The following is a 21,830-nucleotide window of genomic DNA, read 5'->3' as shown; positions in this document are numbered from 1 at the left end:
TTGTTGGCCTCAAACAGAATTTTTTGGGAAGATTCCAGACACAGATTTTCTAGCTGCCTGAGATCAAAATGAACCCCCCCCCCCCCCTTTTTTTAAAAAAAAAGATGTAGTATTTTTTGAGTTCTTTTTGTACTGCAGGCACACTTACTTTGCCAAACTGTAACTTAGAAACTGTGATGGAGGGGGTGGGAACAGGAGACCGTCTCCTCCCTACCCTCCATACACACCCTCACTCTCCCACTGGACTTGTTCCAAAATGTTTTTTGTATGAAAATCAACTTTATTCTAAAATTTTGGCAGGTCTCTACATTTCTAATAGTTAAAAAAAGAAGGAAACAATAGTAAATTAAACTTAAAGGGGTGCAGTTAAACAGCAAATACATACTGCCACCATGGCAAGTTTTGAATTTTATAATTGGATTCTTCTATTTTCATAATATAATGTGTTCAGATGTTTCATGCATTTTGTTAACTTTTTTTTTCCAGAGAGCTGTTTTTGTTTAGTGGTTTGAATATATAGATAAGGTTTGTTCTGCAGAAAACTAAGGATATCATTTTCCCACACTCTTCTTTAAGCTTATTTTTTTGAAGATATTAAATGATGTACTATGACTCTCAGAGAACCAGCCAGTTGATAATTTTGGCATAGGGCTACTTATAAGCTCACAGTATTTGTGAGATTCTTGAAGAACTGCATTTATCTAGCATAATCCCAGACATATATAACCAGCAAATTAACCCAGGAATGTGCAATCAAATTTAAAAGCAGGAAATCCTGAATTTTGGCCCCTACCAACTTCTAAGCCTATCATACCTGTGAAGTTTTCAACAAAACAGTTAAAGATACAGGCCCAGATGTATCACTCAAAACTGATTCCTCCTTTTCTAAATATATAATGGAATAGGCCATACACCTGATATGCTATAACCAAAAAAATACACAGGTGAGGAAAAAACGCCAAGAGGCCAAGGCTCACCGTCTCCATTACTATTACTGGCACTAAACTTTCACTGGCATCATTCCAACCTTGTTTGTGCTTACGCTTGTCTGATTTGCAGATATTTCTCACACTTTAATTTCAGTAGCATGTGAGGTGGCTCTATTAAATGCTATTCAAATTGTGTGGCACACAATTGCAAAGCTGCAGAACAAAACTTTATTCAGTCAATACATAAAGCCTACACATGCACATATTTCTGAAGTGAACTTGAAAACTAATCCTTGAATTTCTAGGAGTCAAATAGAGGTTGTTGATATAGAACGCCATTATCAGAAATAAAGGAATTGTGAACCTCTGAACACAGCCAGAGGCAGAGTAAGCTGGGGGTCAGACACCTGGACCTGCAATTGCCAGGGTTTTGGAACTTGTTCTACCACAGGACCTGCAAGTCCTAACCAGGGACTCACTTGTGCTGAGCTCTGCACCGCAATTCTGTACTCAGGTTATCACGTTCCCATCCAGTATTCCAGGTCACTTGTGCATACTATTGCTTGGACTAGCTAAAACCGCATGAAGCTGAGGCTTTCAGGGATAACCTCTTCTGTTTGCAGCTGTGCCAGCTGCAGAGCTTATCAACAGGCATCCCCAGCTGCTCGGCACCATGTTCCTCTCAGAGGTGACCGGGTTACCAGCTCGGCCCATCCTCTATCTCAGCAGTTCAATGTGAACATACTACCTGAATTTTTTTTATGCCATATATAAGTAAATAGTTGAATTGGCCCATTCTGTTTCTCAGCGGCAGAAGCACTGCAGATGTTCCTCTGAAGGCAGATGTTGATATATGGCTATCCTTTGGTGGGGGTAAAAAATGAAGAGACTGCATCTCTTCTTAGCCTTCTGTTAATGGTATTCTAACCAGAACCATTGGGCAGAGCCACAGGGGCTGAAAAACTGATAGTTTTCAGTAGCTGGTGTTATTTTTTCTTTTTCCCTTTTTTTTTTTTTTCCCCAAATAACCTCAAATTCTTAGAATTTTTTTGCAGTGAAAACTAAGAAACTGCAGTGAGAAGAGAGACTGTGCTCTTGTTTCTTATGCAGTTTCAATTTTCATTTTGGATTTTCAGCACCCAGCATGGTATTGTTAAATATGTTTATGCATTAATTTTCTGCTCTGTTTCCAGATCTACAGAAAAATCAAGCCAGAGTCAGAAACCCTGAACTATTTTCCCACAACTTCTCATGCCAAGTCCTAAAATATACAATTTAATTCTTTCACCAATTGTTGCAAATTGACCAATATACTGAGTTTATTTTCTTAGCAGAATTTATCTTTGTTCATCAGGAAGATCCAAACATATGAGGCCTTCATCCTTGGCCTGCCTAAAGCTCAGGGATGATCACAGTTTGGCCACACTACTGCTATGCCTTATCAAAATAACTTCTGCGTTCTTGCTCAATCACTGAGTTTCCCCAAGGACTAAACACTTCTACCACTGTTTGTACTTAAGTAAACAGTAACAAGTGGCCTGTTGTAGTCTGTACTACCTTTGCTTTTGCTGTTCCAAAGGAGGGATGGTAAAAATGATTAACTGTTTCCAGCCCTTCAGCACTTAAGCCTCTCACTTATGTTTCCCTCTCTTACCACCACGCAGATTTAAATTCAGTAAGCTAGGTAGCTTGATCCACATCGGTCTGTGGTGCTCACTATCAACTTGTCAGCATGAAAAGAATTACACGCAGCTCAAAATATAAATCATCCACAGATCACATAAACAAATTACTTCTTTTGCTGTTTAATATAAACAGTTGTGAGAGTTTGCTTTCTTCCGACTCATTTATAGCAAGTCCATTGCAGCTGAAAGAAGCTTTAAAAATAATCATTTGTCTCCCACAGAACAAAATAACACATTAACTGTAAAATCCCTACACTTAAAAAAACCCGTACCTATTGCAGCAAAGTATTCTGTTCAACAAACTTCAGGATTTCAAGTTTAAAAATATAAGAATATATAAACAAAACACAGACTCTGGTAAAATGCAAACTTCTGGAAAATGTCCCTAAGTCAAAGCTGTAGAAATACGTATTACTGTTTAATTACTCTACATACTTCATTGCTGCATATTAGCAATAATGACTATAAGATATATAGCTGCAAGGTGAAATTGTGGCTGATGCACTTGATTTTTATAGACCATTTTACCATTTCCTTCATTAAAAATGTTACTGTTACAATAGTCTGAAAATAAGTTATAATTTACAAATACAGGATGGTATTTTCCAATCAAACAACATGGATTTGCCCCCACTGACTTTGTGAGTAACAATAGGCCAATATTAAGTAACTTCAAATTTCTGAAGATCAAAATATGCACCTATAAGTAATCAATACTAGCATTTTAGAGAATGTAAAGACATTAAATACACAGTATTTAAAGAGATTAAAATAAAAGTATTTTTCAATTTCTCTGAGTATTTGCAAGTTGTTTTCAGACCTGCCAGTATCAAGACAGCAATCAAGCAAGGTTTTGTTGGTGTTAGGTCTCCTGGCCAGTGAGTGCCTGCACTATAACTGCCTCATCTGCTTTTATTGCTCCCTTGATGAAATTCAGACTCCGTGGGAAGGGAAAGGAGTGGTCCGGTTCCAACCAGCAGCAAAACCACAGACAGGGATAAATCAGATACAGGAAAATGGTGGAATGCTGCTCCAATCTTCTCAGCTGCCTCCCCAAAATTGCCTTCACCTTCCCTTTCTGCTCTACCATTCACTGAAACCATGCCTTTTTCAGTCACCCTCCGCTTCCATGCAGTATCACCTATTCTCAGTTGGTTAACTTTCCTGACATCCCAGGTTTCTACAATCACCATTTCTGTGAGGTATTAAAGATAACTTTTGCCTTCATCTGCAAATACTACCAATCCCTCCCCGTGGCTTGGATTTTCTATACCAGTCTCTGAAGGGTATTTGAAGAATACCACAACATATGAAGCTGACAAGCATTAGGTTATTCTGACATCCCCCACCCTGATTCTAGACTCTTTGAAATTAAAATTACTTCTTCAGAAGATACCTGTAAAAATATGCAGTTCTCAACTGTTCTTAGTGCAAGAAAATGCAACTGAGTTTTAAAGTATTGGTTTGGATTTTACTAGTTAGGCTCCTCTGAACAAACAGGGTCTCCAAAAAGTCTTGTCTAAAATATATGTTACATACAATGATCCACACTTCGATAGACTGCAGAGAACTACGTCTTTACCCAGAAGAAAAATTTAGCCTCATTGAAAACAGCATGGTATAACAGATTGACATCTGCAGCCCATTAGGCAATTTGACAGGTAGAACTAGCTGCTCTACTTCACAGAAGACAAAACAATAAAAAAAAAATCTGTTTACATTTCTTGTCTACAAGGCCTGTCGACTTTGCCTGCTTCTGGGGCAGAGGAAGGCTGTATAGTTTCTGTACAGATGCCACTCAGATGCACCCCTGCACCTATAATGGGGTTCTGTGCATATTTGAACATATAAGGAGATTATTTTTCTTCAAATAAAGTCTATGTTATATAGACTATGACTGAGGCAGTCAATAGACTGAAGTAGTTCAAAGTAGCAGCTGGAGACAGCAGAAGTGACCAGATTCTCTCTCTCATCTTCACATCTTACGGTCTTCAAATAAAGGATAAGCACAATTTCATGATCACACTATCTACAGCTAGGTATGGTGATAGTAATTAAGTTAGCACAAAGAAACAGGAAAACTAAGTGATTACTCTCAAAGGACAAACAGCTTTCAACGGTGAAAAAGAATGAGGGAGAACATTCCTCAGGTATTTTTTCAATACATATGTTTTTAAATTCTCAACAATCCTTACCTAAAAGAACAGGACAGCAACCATGTCATTGTTATGAAAATCTAGATCATGCTTTGATGCTAGGAAATAGGTTGAATAAATTCAGAGACAGCCACCAACCACAGAAGAGAATGTGTTAGGGAGATACTGCCAACCATTATGTTATGAATTACTTAATTTATATTGTCTAAAATAGTCTATTAGGAATGTGAGAAGAAAATATGGTTCCTTTTATTATTTTTCACTGGTTAGCCAAGTAGGATTCTCCTACCTCCTTCCCTTTCCCACTCCCAACTGTACTACACAACTCACAGACAGCAGGACTATGCATAATCTCAAGAACAACGTTCTTAGCTACTTTACACATCTTGGTCTGCAAAAGTTCATTCTATAGCTTCAAGACACTTTGAGATTTATTTTCATTGATGGCCACCAAAAGATTAAAAAGAAAAAAATATTCAGATAAAGTGATGACTACATTGATTTAAAATGGTGGTAGAGTGCATAAGATCATTTTCGCAACGGCTTAATAAAAATCTGTTTGGAAAATGTTACTTTGTTTACATCATTTAGAATGCATTAACTTGGTCACCCTGCTAGACGATTCACCTCACTCCAACTGGTAGCTTGACATAAATTAGTCTTAAGAGTGAAGGGATAATTTGCTTTTCGAGGTTTGTTTTGGTTTAAACATTGGTCTTTAAATAGAAGAAAGCATGAGCTCAAGACAACCTTTGAAGTTACATCCCTTAACAACCAAATCACTTAGATGAGTCCTCCCCTGCCTATCCATTCCTTTTCACCTTACAGTACTGCTAACTTTTTCCAAGAAATCACAAGACTCATATCAAAGGTGGTCTTTAAGTATAAACATTGACTCCCAAATTAATAAAAATGATAGTACCCACAAAGTCAAATACAGCATTTTTGCAGCTACTAGTCTTATAGGAAACTAAACTCTGGCTTGAATGTCCATGACAAAGATTCTCTCCAAATCTTTTTTCAAACACAGTAATTCAAAACCTTCACTTTTTTTTTTTTTTTTTTTACTGTTAATTGAAACCCTTGTAACGCCTACATAATACTTTGGTTGTAATCACCTCGATACACCTAATATTCCCACCAGTCAATCAGAAATGGAGTAAGATTTTCCTCAGCAACTCAGCAAAAAAATATTACCCTCCTACTTGAATAACTCTGTAAATCTTTTCCTTTCTAATTCTCATTTTCAATTTCTTGAACAAAGATCTTCTTACAATCTCAAATATCTGGCCATGTAAATATTCTCCCACCTCAGTGCCTCTATTGAACAAATGACACCTGCCCCAGTATGCTTTTCTGTCTGTGCATTTATACATCCCTTGTGCTGGCTCTTTCTTCTGAACTGCCTTCCTACCCCAGAACACCTTGGGCTGAGAGCTCTGAATGGAGGCAACGGACAGGAGCTCTATTCCTCAGTCTTTCAGTCATAAGAACTATAGCTTCATGCAAAAGTTTTCTCCTGTTTGTAGCTTTCTTTCCTATTCCATATCTTTAATTTTTTTTAAATTTATTAAGTCAATTTAAAATTTATTTATCCTAAGCACATACATTTCTTTCAAAGCAGTTTTAAAATCTTAGCTGTGAAGTGCTATGTAAACTCTGACTCCTCTATTAAGGAAAAAAACCCCAACATTAATGACATCTGTTTAATAGAACTTTGCATTCTAACAAGATGAAAATTATGGTTTTAGCTTCAGAATGGAAATGATTGAACACAAATTCTAACATTGTCCTTTGTTGACTAATCCACCAAACTTCATTTAGAACACGAGAAAATTTATTTAGCTAATGCACAACATTTATTGAGAACAGGAAGAAAATTAAATAAATGATGAACAACATTTTTGAAAAGGGTAGGATATGAACGTTGAACTTGGACCTATATTACCAAAATAATCTTGGTAACATATGGATTAAAACAATTATTGAATCAGTTTCAAGTAATGCTCCAAGTACAGCATGTACTCCAAATACTGCTGTCTATATAGAGGGTCAAAACCAAATTGTTATTTATAAAGCTGGTGGTTTCTGATTTTAATGAGAAAGGGATTTGATATAAGTAGGTGAAAAACATACTATCTTTGTGACCATACTATTTTCTTACTGTGATTGCTTACCTTCAATTCTATATCCACGGCAAAATTTTTCACAACTGAGATCACACACACATAGAAATACATCAAAAATCAGGCTATTCAAATAATCTAGATGCACTTTAGTGAAACAACTGAAGAACTGAAACTCTAGCTCAAGTACCTTTTAATGACAGTTACCTCTGTCTGTGTGTGTGCAATGCATAGAAAAAGTAAGCACTACCAATCACCATTTCATTTTCCCCAAATTATACCAGGAATTTATACAAACATACATAGGGTTAAAGCAATTCTGGCCAAATGTTGTTGAATATGTAATTGCACTTAGCGTTCAAACCGCTGCGTATTTGCCTGTGCTCCAGAACTGTTCTGTGAGGTTCCCCCACATCGCTTTGTTTATCCTGAGAATGAAACTCGGTCTCTCAGAATAGTCTCCCCACATTTTAATAGCTTTATATTATGAATGAAACACTGCGTATGTATGATATGCCATTGGTATACCTTCAACTTATCTTACGCATTTCTGGCTCTCTCCTGGATCACAAACAAGGCCAACTCATTATTGTAACTAATAAGCCTGACAGCAGCAGTAAGAAAATCACAGATACTAGGCCCGTTGAGTTGCAGAGCCTCCTGTGACCACCCATTCTACACTACCAGCCACTTGGTAACTCACAGGTAATGATACTCCTAGTGTAAACTCATAGTTTGACACTGTATTCACACTGATAAAAGAATTAGCCTTTTCTCAGTGTGGTGGAGACACAGAACTCCTTCCCATATTTTACAGTCTTAGGTCCACACAGAGATTAAGATCAGGTACCAGACTGCTCCAGGTAGTTACACAGTGCTGTACATTAAAGAAGCAGAAATACATAAAAACAAGTGACCAATCTTTTTTGAAAAATTGAAAGATTTGAAGCTGCTCGCCCAAATCCTCACCTGACTACATTACAAAAAAGCTAAGCACTCCTGAGACACAGGACAGCTGGGAGAGGGGAAGGACCTGAGCTCCCAAAGCAGCTCATAGTAACAATGGCTGGATGGACCTGGGGTGAGGGTACTGCTGGGTGACCTGTGATGCCAGCCTTGGGAACCTCCACTGCCCCTGTATCTCTCCCAGTTGTCCATACAGTCTACACACAGCAACTCTCCTGACTCAGGCTTCACAGTGATGGGCTGTAACATCACAGGCTGACTGCTGAAGATACCTGGGATGACTCACAGGTATCCCAGGTGCTTCAAAACACCAGTTACAATTCTTATTAGAATTAGAATGTAATTCTGGAGTTGAAAAATGCTTTATACTTGACCTGAAAACACTAACCATAATTTTCTGAGAAGAGCTAATATTAATTCACTTCAAAGAGAAACAATCCAGACAAATAATAAACATAGGGGCAATAAAGCAATTTCTTTTTTCTCTCCCCCCACTTTCCTCTTGTTCCACCAAACTGAGTAATGAAGTATTCTTCCTTTGTTTACGGGGGCAAAGCTACTTTCGGTAGGGACACTGCCACTTTCTGATCCTTCTGATTCTTACTTGACTATGCACCACACCCTGTAAGCCAGAACCCACGTGATACTTCTTCTTAAGAAAGCCTACCTCTGTAGTGGTCCCAACGTCAGCAGATGGGCTGTATGTGCTGGTATCTGGTGGAGCAGTACCAACACTGCTTTTAACTGGAGAGCTAGGAGGAACAGGTCCTGTCACAGTTTCAGTGTATATAGAAGATTGATACAGCATTCCTTTCCTCTGAATTTTATTCCAAACTTTACTTGTGATCTCAGCCAGTTCATACAGAAGCTGCACCTAAAAGAGAAAGAAACCTTTTCTAAGATGGAGCTTTCCTTAATGAGGTGAAGGAAAATCATCAAAGTCAGCCACCAAGACTTAGAATGTAGCAAAACTGAACTTCTCACCATTTATAATGTTCTGATAAGCAACTACATTGCAATTAAAATAATTAACACCAGTTACAGTATAGTGATTTTGATAAAAATAATCTGTGCTTTGTCTAAACATATGGTACGTAGCTCATAAAAACATAACTAAGAACATGGTCTTGTAAAACTTTTACTAATATAAATTTTATCAATTAAACAAAGGTAATTTGTGGCATATTTCATATGTATAAGTGCTGCCTCTAGAAAAAGGTAAACATATGAGTTTGCAAAAATTATTCATTTAAATGGTATTAAAATAATGATCCCACGCAGCATATGAAACTGTTCTGTGTCTTAGAAAGAATATCCACTATCAAACTCAATAGTTCCCTGGCATATGTCATTCTAATATTCAGAAACACAGTGTTTAACTTGCACATTGTTTGACTCAGTTCTAAGATATTTACACAAGGATTTGTAAATAAGCATTAATCACAGAATTTGTATGACAACATACTGCAATATACTGGATAAAACATGCTCAGAGAAAACTGCAAACAATATATAAGCAGATCCACAGCTGGATACCATACCCAACTTGCCATTATAAAAAATGGAAATTCTCATATTTATAAGAACTTTAAGCCTCAGGACACATCTAGCCTATGAAGCTGGCTTCTTATGTGGGCAGAACAGATGCAGAAAAACACTGCTGTCAATCTACACTTGATATAAAACAGTACTTGATTTTGTGCGTGAGAGTGTGTGATGAAGTCTCAAAATACATGCTACAGTCCTTTCTTAAGAGGTGAAGTGCTGGAATTTTATAAAAAACTTCTCGATTCATCTTGGATTTTCTTTTGAAGTTTCAAGGCTTACACTGAGCAGGTCATATACTCTTTTGACAGAATTTTTCCTTAAAGGAGATGAACTTCTCAGTACTTTTTCTATCTTCATATACAGAACGACCTAGAGAGAAACAATAACTCTGCCTGTGGCAAAAAGTTCTTTTAGTTATGCTTGAAAATATTTTGTGTCTGTAGCACTCTGATATGCACTGGCAGCCTTTAAATTACTAATTACAAATTTCTAAGTTTTCCTGAGTTTCTTCCATGTAACTCAGAAGATGAACTAATAATGTCCATCTGATAGATTGAGTAATATACCATTAGCTGGTGTTGACACTTAAGCTGGCAAAAGAGTATCTAGAAAATTAATAGGATACAGGCACACATCCAAATCATACGTGCTTGCAACCTCCCCTCCCTCAAAATATTTTTTGGTCAAGAAATCTAAGGATAACTTAAGTTATACTTGTCTTAATGAAGCTAGGCTTCCAGAAATTTAATTATGCCACTGTTTATAAAGGGACAAAATAACCCAAAAGAAGGAATGACACAACTTCTGTGTTTACATACATGCTCATACACAAAGTAAAGAGGCTGGTCATCAGCTAATCCAACACTGAAGAATTTAAACAGTCATAATCATAAAAGCTAATAATTACTTATGCTATTAGGGAGATATTCTTTTAAAATCGCTCAGGCTAGAATCTTTTCAGGGACTCTGAAACATTGGCTACTTCAGACAGCAGTAGCCATCTCTCCGAACATTGCCAGCAGCCAGACAGCCAAGTAGTATGACTCTAATACTCTAGCCTGCTCTGAAAACAGACACAAAACAACAAGTTCAGGAAGAAAAGGGCACAATTTAATTACAGGGAGATGATTTTAATGGAAATATGTTAAAAAGTAGAAGACACCAAAAAAGCCTCACAACAAAACATCATTAAAACAGAAAAGGCGGCACATGTCTATAGGTAAATAAAAATTTTAAAACTTCAAATAAATAGCTTACATCTTTGATTATTTTTAATACACTTAATTTTATTCCATGGTTGTTACCTATTAAAATGGAAGGATTTCTACTTCTCTTGTTGGTTGCACTTGAAAAAGTGAGTAGTCTTAAGATCTTGTGTGCTGTTTTCAGCTAGGATAGGGTTGATTTTCCTCACAATAGCTAGTAGGGGGCTCTGTTTTGGATTTGTGTTGAGAACAGTATTGATAACACAGGGATGTTTTAGTTACTGCTGAGCAGTGCTTACACAGCATCAAGGCCTTTTCTGCCTCTCATATCAACCCACCAGTGAGCAGGCTGGGGGTGCATGTGAAATTGGAGAGGACAAAGCCAGGACCAGTTGATCCCAACTGACCAAAGGGACACCTCATACCATGTGGTGTTGTGCTCAGTCTAGAAAGCTGGGGGAAGAAGAAGGGATGGGGGGACATTTGGAGTGATGGCATTTGTCTTCCCAAGTAATCATTATGCACGATGGAGCCCTGCTTTCCTGTGGATGGCTAAACACCTGCCTGCCGATGGGAAGCAGTGAATTAATTCCATATTTTGCTTTGCTTGTGCACGCAGCTTTTGCTTTACTAATTAAACTGTCTTTATCTCAGCACATGAGTTTTTTCACTTTTACTCTTCTGATTGTCTCTCATCCCACCAGAGAGGGAAAGAGCACGCAACTGTGTGGTGTTCAGTTGCTGGCTGGGATTAAGCCACATTAATTTGAAAATCTATTTCTGATTCTATTAGAAGAGCTAATGTAAGTGTAAGGCCTCGCTCCTTTATAAGTATTTTTTGAGCATAACAGTTTAATATATAATAATTATTTTTAGTATACTCTATTCAAGTGAAGAAAAATAGTATGACAAAAATAGGAATAACTCTGCCAGTATTTGTTAAGAAAAGTTTCCCCTCCTTTCACTGGTTTCACGCCATCCCCAGCAAAACCACACATAACTCAGTAGAGACCCCACTGTCTACTTGGCAAAATCTGCGAAGTTCAATATATATTATAGCATTTTATACTTAAAAAATAACACATTACTAAAAAATTGAAAACTACAACAAAAGGCGATATCCTGGCAATTTTGCACACTGGAAGTATCTACTGACTTTAAAGGGACACAACCGTGAGATCATGGTTTCGTATTAAAATCATAATAGTCATACAGTGAAATACTTCACCTTTGTTACCATTTAACAAATTCACTAAGTATCACCTACTTTAAGGCTGTCATCTGTAGAAAAAATACAGGCTGTCATTCTAAAGAATCAAACTGCACAGTTACTCTACTATGAATTTATAACTATGAAATTCTATTTATGTAATTGTATTTTCCATCTTCTGTTCTTGATTATCTGGTTAGAGAAGACTGATTTCTTTTTTTTCCCCTTTTGTATAAGTAAAGCAGAAAGGGCAATTAAGGCAGATACAAGGGAGAATGTACAGCTCAATAACCTTCACTAATCTCAAATAATTTGTCTGCATCCTTTTGGTCATTATAAAACTTCAGTAAATAAATAACATCACAGTGTAGAAGGACATCCTTTAAGGCAACAAAATTTGGTCTGATATCTGACTGTACAACTTCTTTTTAACATTTTACTATACTCATGATTTACATGAAGTTTACAATTTAAATTTCCTAGTGCAAATATTTTCTTGCAGTTTGCAAAACAAATTATTTCATCACACTTTGGCAGGAAAGCTTAAAAATGTGTTTTACTTAACCTATTTTTCTTTTTAATTCGCAACTCCAATTTAGATAAGGCTTTCACTTATACCAATGCCATCCTGCCTTTAAATGAATACTATTAATGTTATTACATATTGTATATAATATATGTACATATGTTATAAATATGTAATATATATGTACATATACAATTATATTACATATATTAACCATGAGATTAATTGGAGACTTAAAAAAAAAAAAAAAGATCAGACCATTTGCTGGAATTTCACTAAGAACGTACCAATCAAATGTAGCAAACTATTTTGCTACATGAACATCTCAAAATATTTGCCAATTCTCTAAATAGCAGCAATATCAAGACAAATTTTGTACAGTTCTTTGAAAATTAATACAGAATAAGGCAAGTTTCCATAGGTTGTAAAACTATCACATACACAAGGTTGCAAATTAAAGCTTTCAGAAGCCTTTAAATATAAAATGTAAATTTTTCAGCAAAATCATAATTTTGCCCATTCTCATTTACACATTTATAACACAGTGACAACCCTTATATGTGCAAACACACCTGTTATACAGCTTTACAAGTCTGAGTAGACCTCGATGAGGCTCCTCAATTTTAAATTTTAATTTCCCATGTCCAGTGCATAATCTCACTCTACCAACCCTCTTCCTGAAGAGTGTGAGCCCATCCAGTACAGAAGACAATGGCATATAGCAAATGAGTCAGACATAACTTGGATGGAAGACAGTGAATGCGGCAGGAGACAACATATTGAGGAGAAAATAAATACATAGCTTAAAACACTTCTTTCATTCATAGAACATGAATGAATGAGGCAAGGGAAAAATTGCATGTGACTGAGAAACACATTGTAATGAGTACACACAAGGGATAACATTAAAACTGCAGCAGCCATCTTACTGGCTTTAATAGCAGCTTTAGCATTCCCAGACTTAGGCCACAGGTCCATAAATCTTTACAAACGTGATGTGCTGTGTATCAGATCAAAATTATAATACTTTGTGTTCTTTCCCTTTCCTTTCATTAAATGAAGCAATAAACAGTCCATTTTGTCCATGACATCCTTAGAAAAATCTTACATATGACTAAAACTTTGGAGCAGACAGTGTATGAATGCAGAGCCCTACTCAGACCTCAACAGATTATCAGTTCCCAAGAATAAGAGTGTTCTCTCCAGCACCACTGGAAATGTTGCAACTGTCAAGAAAGCGTTATTCAAGTTGCAGTCAAGATTAATCAAAATTTGGCATAAAAACCCCTACTCTATTTGGAACTATAGCAAACTTGATCCAGGTCAGAAAAATACAGGGTGCACTTTCTACACATCTATTTGCAGAATCTATTTGTATCTTTGCCTTTTAATAAACATAAACAAGGTGGTAACTTTTGTTTACATACATTCGTCTGGGTTTTCTTCCTTTACTAAAGATTACCATTGCCTAAAAAACATTTTACCTTTGAAGAAATGTTAGTTCTATGAAAATATGGTAAAAAATTACATTAAGCCACTTGAATATATGAATCCATGGTGACAGCAGAACAGCACTATAGCATTTAACTGTACATCTGCAATTCATTTCACTCCATCAGCTAAAAGATGCATTTATACTGTAGCTATTACATTTTGAGAAGAGTTTAAATTACAAAACTTGAGAGAGCTTCAAAGCAAATCTTAATCTAAGCACCTTGATCTTGATGGCCCAGTTAAAAAAAAATTAAGATAGAAGAGACCCTCTTCAACAAAATGCAGAGCAATTGTACTTAAATTGAGTTATTTTTAATTTCCTTTCATAAATCAATTAAATGTACCAACCTGGGGGTTGGAGCATTTTATTTCAAGGGACTCAAGGTCGACATGGAGGCAGACAACAAATGAGTGTCTGGATTCTGGCCCCGAAGCAAGCAGTTTCTGTGAAGTAACAGCTAAAGTAGAAGTACAGCCCATTGGTTCCACTAAATTAAGTGTCATCTGCTGTCCAAGGAGAGTATATACACTGAAATGATGCAGACTAATAGTCCATGGAAAAGCATCACCTAAAAAGAAGGAAAAACAGTTAAAAAGTTGCATAATAAAAACTAGGCAATTATTTTCTCAAAACTCAATAAAGGCCTTACCCTAAACCCTTTCAGAAGTCAGAAAGTGCAATCAACTACCATTAAATTGATCCCAAACTCTCCCAAATATAACTCAACCATCAATTCCATCCTATACCTTGAAATTTTAATAATGGCAATAAATTTTTCACAACTTTTAAACAACTGAAATTCATTGTGAATTTTAACCCTAAACTGTGAATAAATGTGTACAAATAGTCTTTGAAGAACATTCTTTTTGCTTTATATGATTTTCCTCAAACTGAGGAGTATCCTAAAACCACCCCCATTTATTTCTGCATATGGATGGCAGAGGCAGTTCCTTACATAATATATCTTCCACTGCCTCCACTTAACTTCCTAGGAACAAAATGGCAATGGATTTTGTAAAAAGAAATTATTATAAGCATACACTGAGCACTTCATTTCTTATATTTAGGAGGGAGCCTAATTGTAGAAGTACCTGGCAGCCTACTATGAATCATTATCAAGAGTAATCAGCAAGGGAACTGGCAGTGTCCAGCTGAACAACAAAATGGCGGCAACTTCAGCACAATCAGTTTTCTTTAGATTGTCAATACTTGAAATAGAAAGAAAAGGGAATGTTTCCAAAGCAAGACCACAGAGATAATTATTTGGGTAGGTCTTTAAAAGGCCAACAGGAACTCTTCTTAGTATAGAGAAAACCTTCAACAGGTCTACCAGGTATTGTAGAACTGAGAACACAGATTATGGAAAACTAAAGCAGAATCTGTGGGGTGGGTTTGAACTTGCACAGCCACCAGGAACCCACCAAAGCTGCTCTATCAATCCCCTCCTCAGCTGGACAGGAAATGTGACGGGAAACAAGAGAAAATATGACGAAAGGCCTGTGGATCAAGACAAGGACAGGGAGATCATTCAGCAATTACCATCAAAGGTAAAAAAGACTTGACCTGGAAATTAATTTAGAATCACAGAATCATAAAATTGTCTAGGTTGGAAAGGACCTTTAAGATCATCTAGTCCAACCATCAACCTAACTCTGACAGAAAACCATCACTACATCATGTCCCTAAGATGGTGTCTCAACCACTTCCCCAGGCAGCACATTCGAATGCTTAATAACACTTTCAAGATAAAAATTTTTCCTAATATCCAATCGGAACCTCCCCTGGTGCAACTTGAGGCCATTTCCTCTTGTCCTATCGCTTGTGACTTGGAAGAAGAGACCGACCCCCGCCTCTCTACACCCTCCTCTCAGGTAGCTGTAGAGAACAATAAGGTCTCTCCTCAGCCTCCTTTTCTCCAGACTGAACAACCCCAGCTCCCTCAGCCTCTCCTCACCAGCTTTGTTGCCCTTCTCTGCAAAATGTCTCCAGCCCCTCAATGTCTTTTTTGTGGTAAGGGGCCCAAAACTGGACACAGTGCTCGAGGTGGGGCCTCACCAGTGCCCAGTACAGGGGGATAATCACCCCCTGAATCCTACTCGCCACACTGTTCCTGATACAGGCCAAGATGCTGTATCAAAGGCCTTATTAAAAAATGCAAAGACTGTATCATACAAAAAAATACCTAGTAGGCCTTATTAAAAAATGCAAAGACTGTATCATACAAAAAAATACCTAGTAGGCCTTACTAAAAAATACAAAGACTGTATCAAAGGCCCTACTAAAGTCCAGGTAAACAACATCTGCAGCCTTTCCCTCATCCACCAATTGACTTTATTGTCAATTAACACCAGAGCAGGATAATTGGAAATAAGAACAAATTTAAAACTACCTTCTCCCCACCCCGGGCACAACTTCACTCCCAAATTCTCTACCTCCTCTGCACCCCCCAGGGGCAGGGGGAATGGCGGTTGTGGTCGGTTCATCCCATGTTGTTTCTGCTGCTCCTTCCTCCTCACACTTTTTCCCTGCTCCAGCCCGAGGTCCCACACACAGAGGTGCCACCAAAACCGCTGATGGGCTCAGCCTTGGCCAGTGGCGGGTCCGTCTTGCAGCCAGCTAGAAGTGGCTCTTTCAGACCTGGGGGAAGCTTCCGGCATCTTCTCACAGAAGCCACCGCCGCACTCCTCCCCGCTACCAAAACCTTGCCGTGTAAACCCAATACAACCCCACGTATGATAACTGGGTCCCAGAGAAAGAATTTAGGCTCTGCAAGAGACACTGAACCAAAATCCAAAGAATCCTCAACAGAAATGAGGAAAATGAGACAATAAAAGGTAGGTGGATAATTCTCGTTTTACCTGAAACAGATACGGGTTTTTGCTCTTTAGAAGTACAAAAGTGTAACAATTATTTCAGGTGGTTGGTTGTTCTTTTTTCCTCTAAAGAAAGTCTTCATAATTCCATTTGTCAGATTTTCTGCTGAGGAAGTTGGGCCTTTTTCCTCCACTTGAATAACAGAGAGTCAGTGCCCAGCATGTGAATTTTCAGTCCACCAAGACAAAACTGCCTGCCCCAGTGCAAAGAACCGTTACAGCGGCCGGATGCAGTCTCAGGTCCAAACAAAGGAGGCTGGGGAGCATCCACAAACCTCAGCCTGGGCTGAAACAGTTCTCATCTTTGCACAGAGCACATTCATTTGGAGGAAGACAAGGAGAAAAGGTCTCCTTCCTATATCAAAATTCAGAAGATTATTTGGTATAAGGTTTAGTTTTCAAGACTTGGGCCTGGAGTCATGGATAAGAAGAGTCCAAATTAATCTATTAGCCCAGAAGCATGGGAGCCAGGTTTGAGAATCAGAACAGAAAATGGAAGACAAATAAAAGCGTACATTGAGATGGGTCTTTGGAGTCTCAAAAGGTAATAAAAAATTCCAAGTAGTGTATAAAAAACATATGGAGAGTGTGTTTGCTGCCTAGTGTGGCTTAAAGTCAACACTAAGAATTAGCACAAATTAAGCTTTAACTGCAATTATGTAAAAGAAACTTAAGAAGTTTTGAGACTAAAATAAAGCTGGATCTAGACATCTTTTCATCATATTATTTTAATAAGAGTTCTATTGTTTCTTCCACAGGTGGCAGCAGCAATAAATTTATACGGTCAGGAGTACATATTAGGAGAGTCTGTGTCTCATCCGAAGTGAGAACTGAAAACTTCAGTAGTTTATTTTGAAGCTATTGCATATTGAAGAATTCAGCTCAGCCAAAGTAATTTAAAAATATTTTGGAAAGGTTTCAGATTAGAAATTTAAAAGTAGTTAGAAATCTGTATTTTTTCCAAATTCAGTCAGCCAAGGAATACAAAATTTTAACTGTAAAATATGGAAAAAATTCAAATGCAAAGTCAACTCTAATGACATGTTTCTAATTACTATGCACGAACTTTGTTTTTCTCTGTGACCACCACAGCAAATGAATATAGTTTATATTTCATGGATTAGAAAGAAAGAATCTCCAAAGAAAATATTGAATATTAATTTTTCTGTGCTGCATACATTATCTACCTTAAAAGAAAAATACCAATCAAATTTTATCAACATACAGAAACCACAGTATGCTGAACAAACACTGTAGTAAAGACATGGCAAATTTACAACTATAAAATCCCCCCTAATACCACCAATTACCACTTCTTCAACTCCACAGACACTATGTGACCATTCTAACATTATACTGGAACTGTCCACCTGATAAATCCTTGTTTTTTTGTTGTACCTATGTTTGCTTTATTGTGTTGTTTTTTTTAAAAAAACAACTTTACCTGCATTCATTTGTAGATTGGTTTTATGAAACTACTTAAATAATTAATTCAATGTGTCTAAACATCAAAAGCAACATTGTTTATAGGATTTATTTAAAAAATGGTTTATTTGTAGGAAGGAATGAAAAGCCAGTGCCACACTTGGCCGATATTTTCTCTACATCTAACCTTCCCATCCATGTATACCATTGTTTTGTGACTTAATTGTTGAGATTCTTTTATGCTGACATATTATAAGTAAACCTGACATTGCCTTCAGTGGAACTAGAGCTCACCCCACATCTCTTTTGGGCAAGATTATAAAAGATACACATGAAAAACTCCTAGTATGGCTGAAGATTCCGGTTAATTCCTGATCTACTGCTCTCTAAATCCTTATTTTTAATTTCTTCAAACATCACTACTGATCTAAAAAACTTGAAGATGTATTCATTAAGATACTTCAACTGCTTTGATAACTTCTTAAATTTATAAATACCACTTTCAGATCTTTGGCAGTTGACTGACCCAGTCACCAGACAGTTTTCAAAGAACTGGCATTCATTATCTGTCCGCTATTTGCAATAGTTTAGCAAGACTCCTTTCCTACAGAGTGTTTCAGTTATTTTTCCAATATACATAATTAAAAATTTTTGCTATGTGCAAACAGTTTCTCTGGTAGTTACTTGATGCACATTGTTTCTTAGCTAATCTTCATTATAAGCCTTTCCATATGCGTGACATACAATATTGATATATGTACTTAACTACTAATAATTGTTATATGATTGCTCTCACTTTTATATGATACTTCTCTTTATTTCAAAAACTAGAGTGCAGAAGTGGAAGTTGTAGACAATATTGTGTATACAATATTGACAGTTGTATAAATGAGAAATTTTGTTTGTTTAAAATTAGTAATGGTAGCAGAGAAATCATGAAAGCTTTATCATGAATACGATCTGGGCTCTATTCCCAGACTTGCTCAAGGTATTCTTTGCTATCTTCAAAAAGCATCTTGACTACTCAGTCTTCATTTCCCTTTCTGTACCCACACTGCAGGGCCTTTACATAGATTTCCAAAACACTCACATTTTTTTTATGACGTGCAATGTTTAAAAGGCATTGCAAACATTACATGTGAGGTCACTATTGTACTTCCTCCCAGTCATGCAGCAGGGAAGCAGTCGTACGGCTGCAAACCCCATGTGCACCCAGTGGGAAGGCCTGAGGGCTCTGCCCAAGTCCAGAGCACACTTTCAGCACGAGATTTAGTTCCACAGACATTGAACGTAAGCACTAACACACCGGCTTTTCTAACTTGAACTCCTAGAGAGCTCTAACAGCTGAACGTGACAATAACGAGTTGTTTATGCAGAACTTCATTGCTATTCATATACTGAAGAATGTCACTAAAATGTGAAAACTAATTTTACACGGTCATTAACCATAACAGATAAATTAAATACAATAATTACCATGTTTAACAGATGGTGACATTGAATATAAACTCAGCACACTATTTCAATGTCAGATATTCACCTTACAATTTACAGAAATTGTTTTCCAGTTATTATATTGAAGTGAGCATTTTTTAAAAATCTAATGCAAGATGACAACTTCTAAGAATGCCCAAGATATTGCCCCTCCACTTAAACATTTAATTGCCTTTTTTGCAGGTTGAAATATATATGTTTCTATTATAGTGTATGAGTTTATGACCAATACATATCGTTATAGCTATTTCATACATGAGTATTAGATGCCCTAACTTTCAATTTCCCTACAAGTCCCTTGACAAATTATTGAGTTTATAACATATAATTTAAAAAAACCTGTGAGGTTATATAATTTGTCATATTTCACAAATAAAAGCCACCCGATTTAAATGTTTGGAATACAGTGATTTACATGATTGTCAGTATACTGCTGTCCATATGGGAACATGAATATGATATCTAGCAATATCAACAATTTTAAGATATTTTGAACACTGGTTCCTGAAATGTATTTTACTCTGTGTTACCTAAATATCTGTATTACTGTATCTGACCTAAACAAACACTTTTACAAAGATGGATTCATAACACTTACTGGTATGAACCCAATGAGGAACACTTTACATGCACTAGCTCCGGATTATTAAATGGGAAAAAAAAAAAAAAAAAAAAGAAAAAAAAAGACAATGACAACAGGATTTAAGCAGGGGCAACAGACCAAAACAAAAATAACTAGTTTAAAATGTGACTGGGAGCCAGGAAAAGCTTCTAAATTAAAAGAATTAAAAGTGTAAACTTCTAAACACAGGAAGATTTCACAGATGCCAATAATGTTCTCATTATTACTCTAAAACTTAGTGCTTTATCCAAAGGAAAATTTTAGTTCCCTTCATGTCTTCAGTTTACTTTCCTGTTTTAACATTATAAATATTTGGAAGCCACTTAGCAGTCCCGAAGTCCTGATCATAAGAAAATACTTTGTCCAACTGCAAATTTATCAGATTTTATCCTATCACTCTAGGTACAGAGTTGAATTGTCAAGTATTTGAAGCTGGATGTACACAAGTATGCACAGAAAGTCACAATTCACCCTCTGCAGTTCTCTAAACATTTCAGTTCTGATCAAACTGAGTTTCTAACTATTTAATTTATTCTTTGCAACTATTTTACTTAAAGGGCAGCTGCAAATAGGAGAGAGATTCCCCTCTTCACAAGGAGCCAAAATGGAGAAGACAATAGGCAACGGGTACAAGTTACACTGGGAGAGGTTTCATCTTGATGTAAGAAAGAATTATTTTTTTTTTACAATAAGATAAATAATTCACTGGAACAACCTCCCCAGAGATGTGGAGGTTTTCAAGATGCGACTGGACAGGGTGCTGGATAATCTCATCTAGGCTCCCTTTCCTACAAAAGTATGGACCAGATGATCACTCAAGGTCCCTGCCAGCCTGCTCTATGATTCTGTGATTCTATTTTAATATCCTCAATGAATAGTATGTCATGGATCGATCACTTGATTGAACTGTAAATATAATTAATGTAACTTAATACCTTTTTATGAACTTATTTAGTAGCATTTGTTATTCAACAGCAGTTCAACAGAATATGTAATTCTTTACATAGATAAATCCATTTCTGTTCTTGAGTTACTTAGGACAAATTTTATTTCTGTATTGAAGTACTGTACTTGAAGTATTCTTTTAAGTATTCCTACAAACTATAACTACCTCAAAAAATAAATGTATCAGAACTCTGAAAACAAATAGAAAGAACCGATTGTGGGTCACTGTATGAGTTATTTTTAGTATGTTGACATCTTGAGGTCAATAAGTCTCTGTGAGTAGGCTGCAATATCCCCAAATGACAGTATGATTATGCTCTCTTTTAGTTTTTTTATGTAATAAGATAAATATATGAGTAAGCACACAGCTTTCTTAAAAGTAACAATGCATCTCTGCAAACAAGCCTTTTACTTACATCTTTGTTATAAAAGAAGGAATGATTCAAAAAACAGTTTTCAGGAAAAACAAGGCTGAATAAATATTATTTCAGAGAGATGGTAACATGTCTTAAGAATGATGGTATGTCCCTGAAATCTTCTTCAAAGATAGAATGGATATTAAGAGACTCCCTCAATAAGAGTTCATAAAAATTATTTACCTCTACATGTGAAGAAAGAAAGAAGG

The 21,830-nt window shown here is 36.5% G+C and overlaps 1 protein-coding gene across 6 annotated transcripts in view; it reads right to left on the bottom strand.

Annotated features, from left to right (window-relative positions):
- The window catches only part of VPS13B (vacuolar protein sorting 13 homolog B (yeast)), a 461,850-nt gene that overhangs the window by 211,075 nt on the left and 228,945 nt on the right, over positions 1 to 21,830 (bottom strand). For all 6 annotated transcript variants that reach the window (XM_014965404.1, XM_014965406.1, XM_014965405.1 and 3 more), the window contains exons 23-24: positions 14,194 to 14,414; positions 8,530 to 8,736 (exon numbers count right to left, since the gene is read on the bottom strand). In XM_014965404.1, the coding sequence (XP_014820890.1) occupies positions 8,530 to 8,736; positions 14,194 to 14,414 (428 nt within the window). The remainder of the gene's footprint in view (positions 1 to 8,529; positions 8,737 to 14,193; positions 14,415 to 21,830) is intronic.

Source organism: Calidris pugnax, unplaced genomic scaffold (genome assembly GCF_001431845.1).
Source record: "Calidris pugnax isolate Ruff unplaced genomic scaffold, ASM143184v1 scaffold41, whole genome shotgun sequence".
In the NCBI taxonomy this organism is placed as follows: Eukaryota; Metazoa; Chordata; class Aves; order Charadriiformes; family Scolopacidae; genus Calidris; species Calidris pugnax.
The sequence above is the reverse complement of the archived record's forward strand: the minus strand, read 5'-3'. Positions and strand labels throughout refer to the sequence as shown.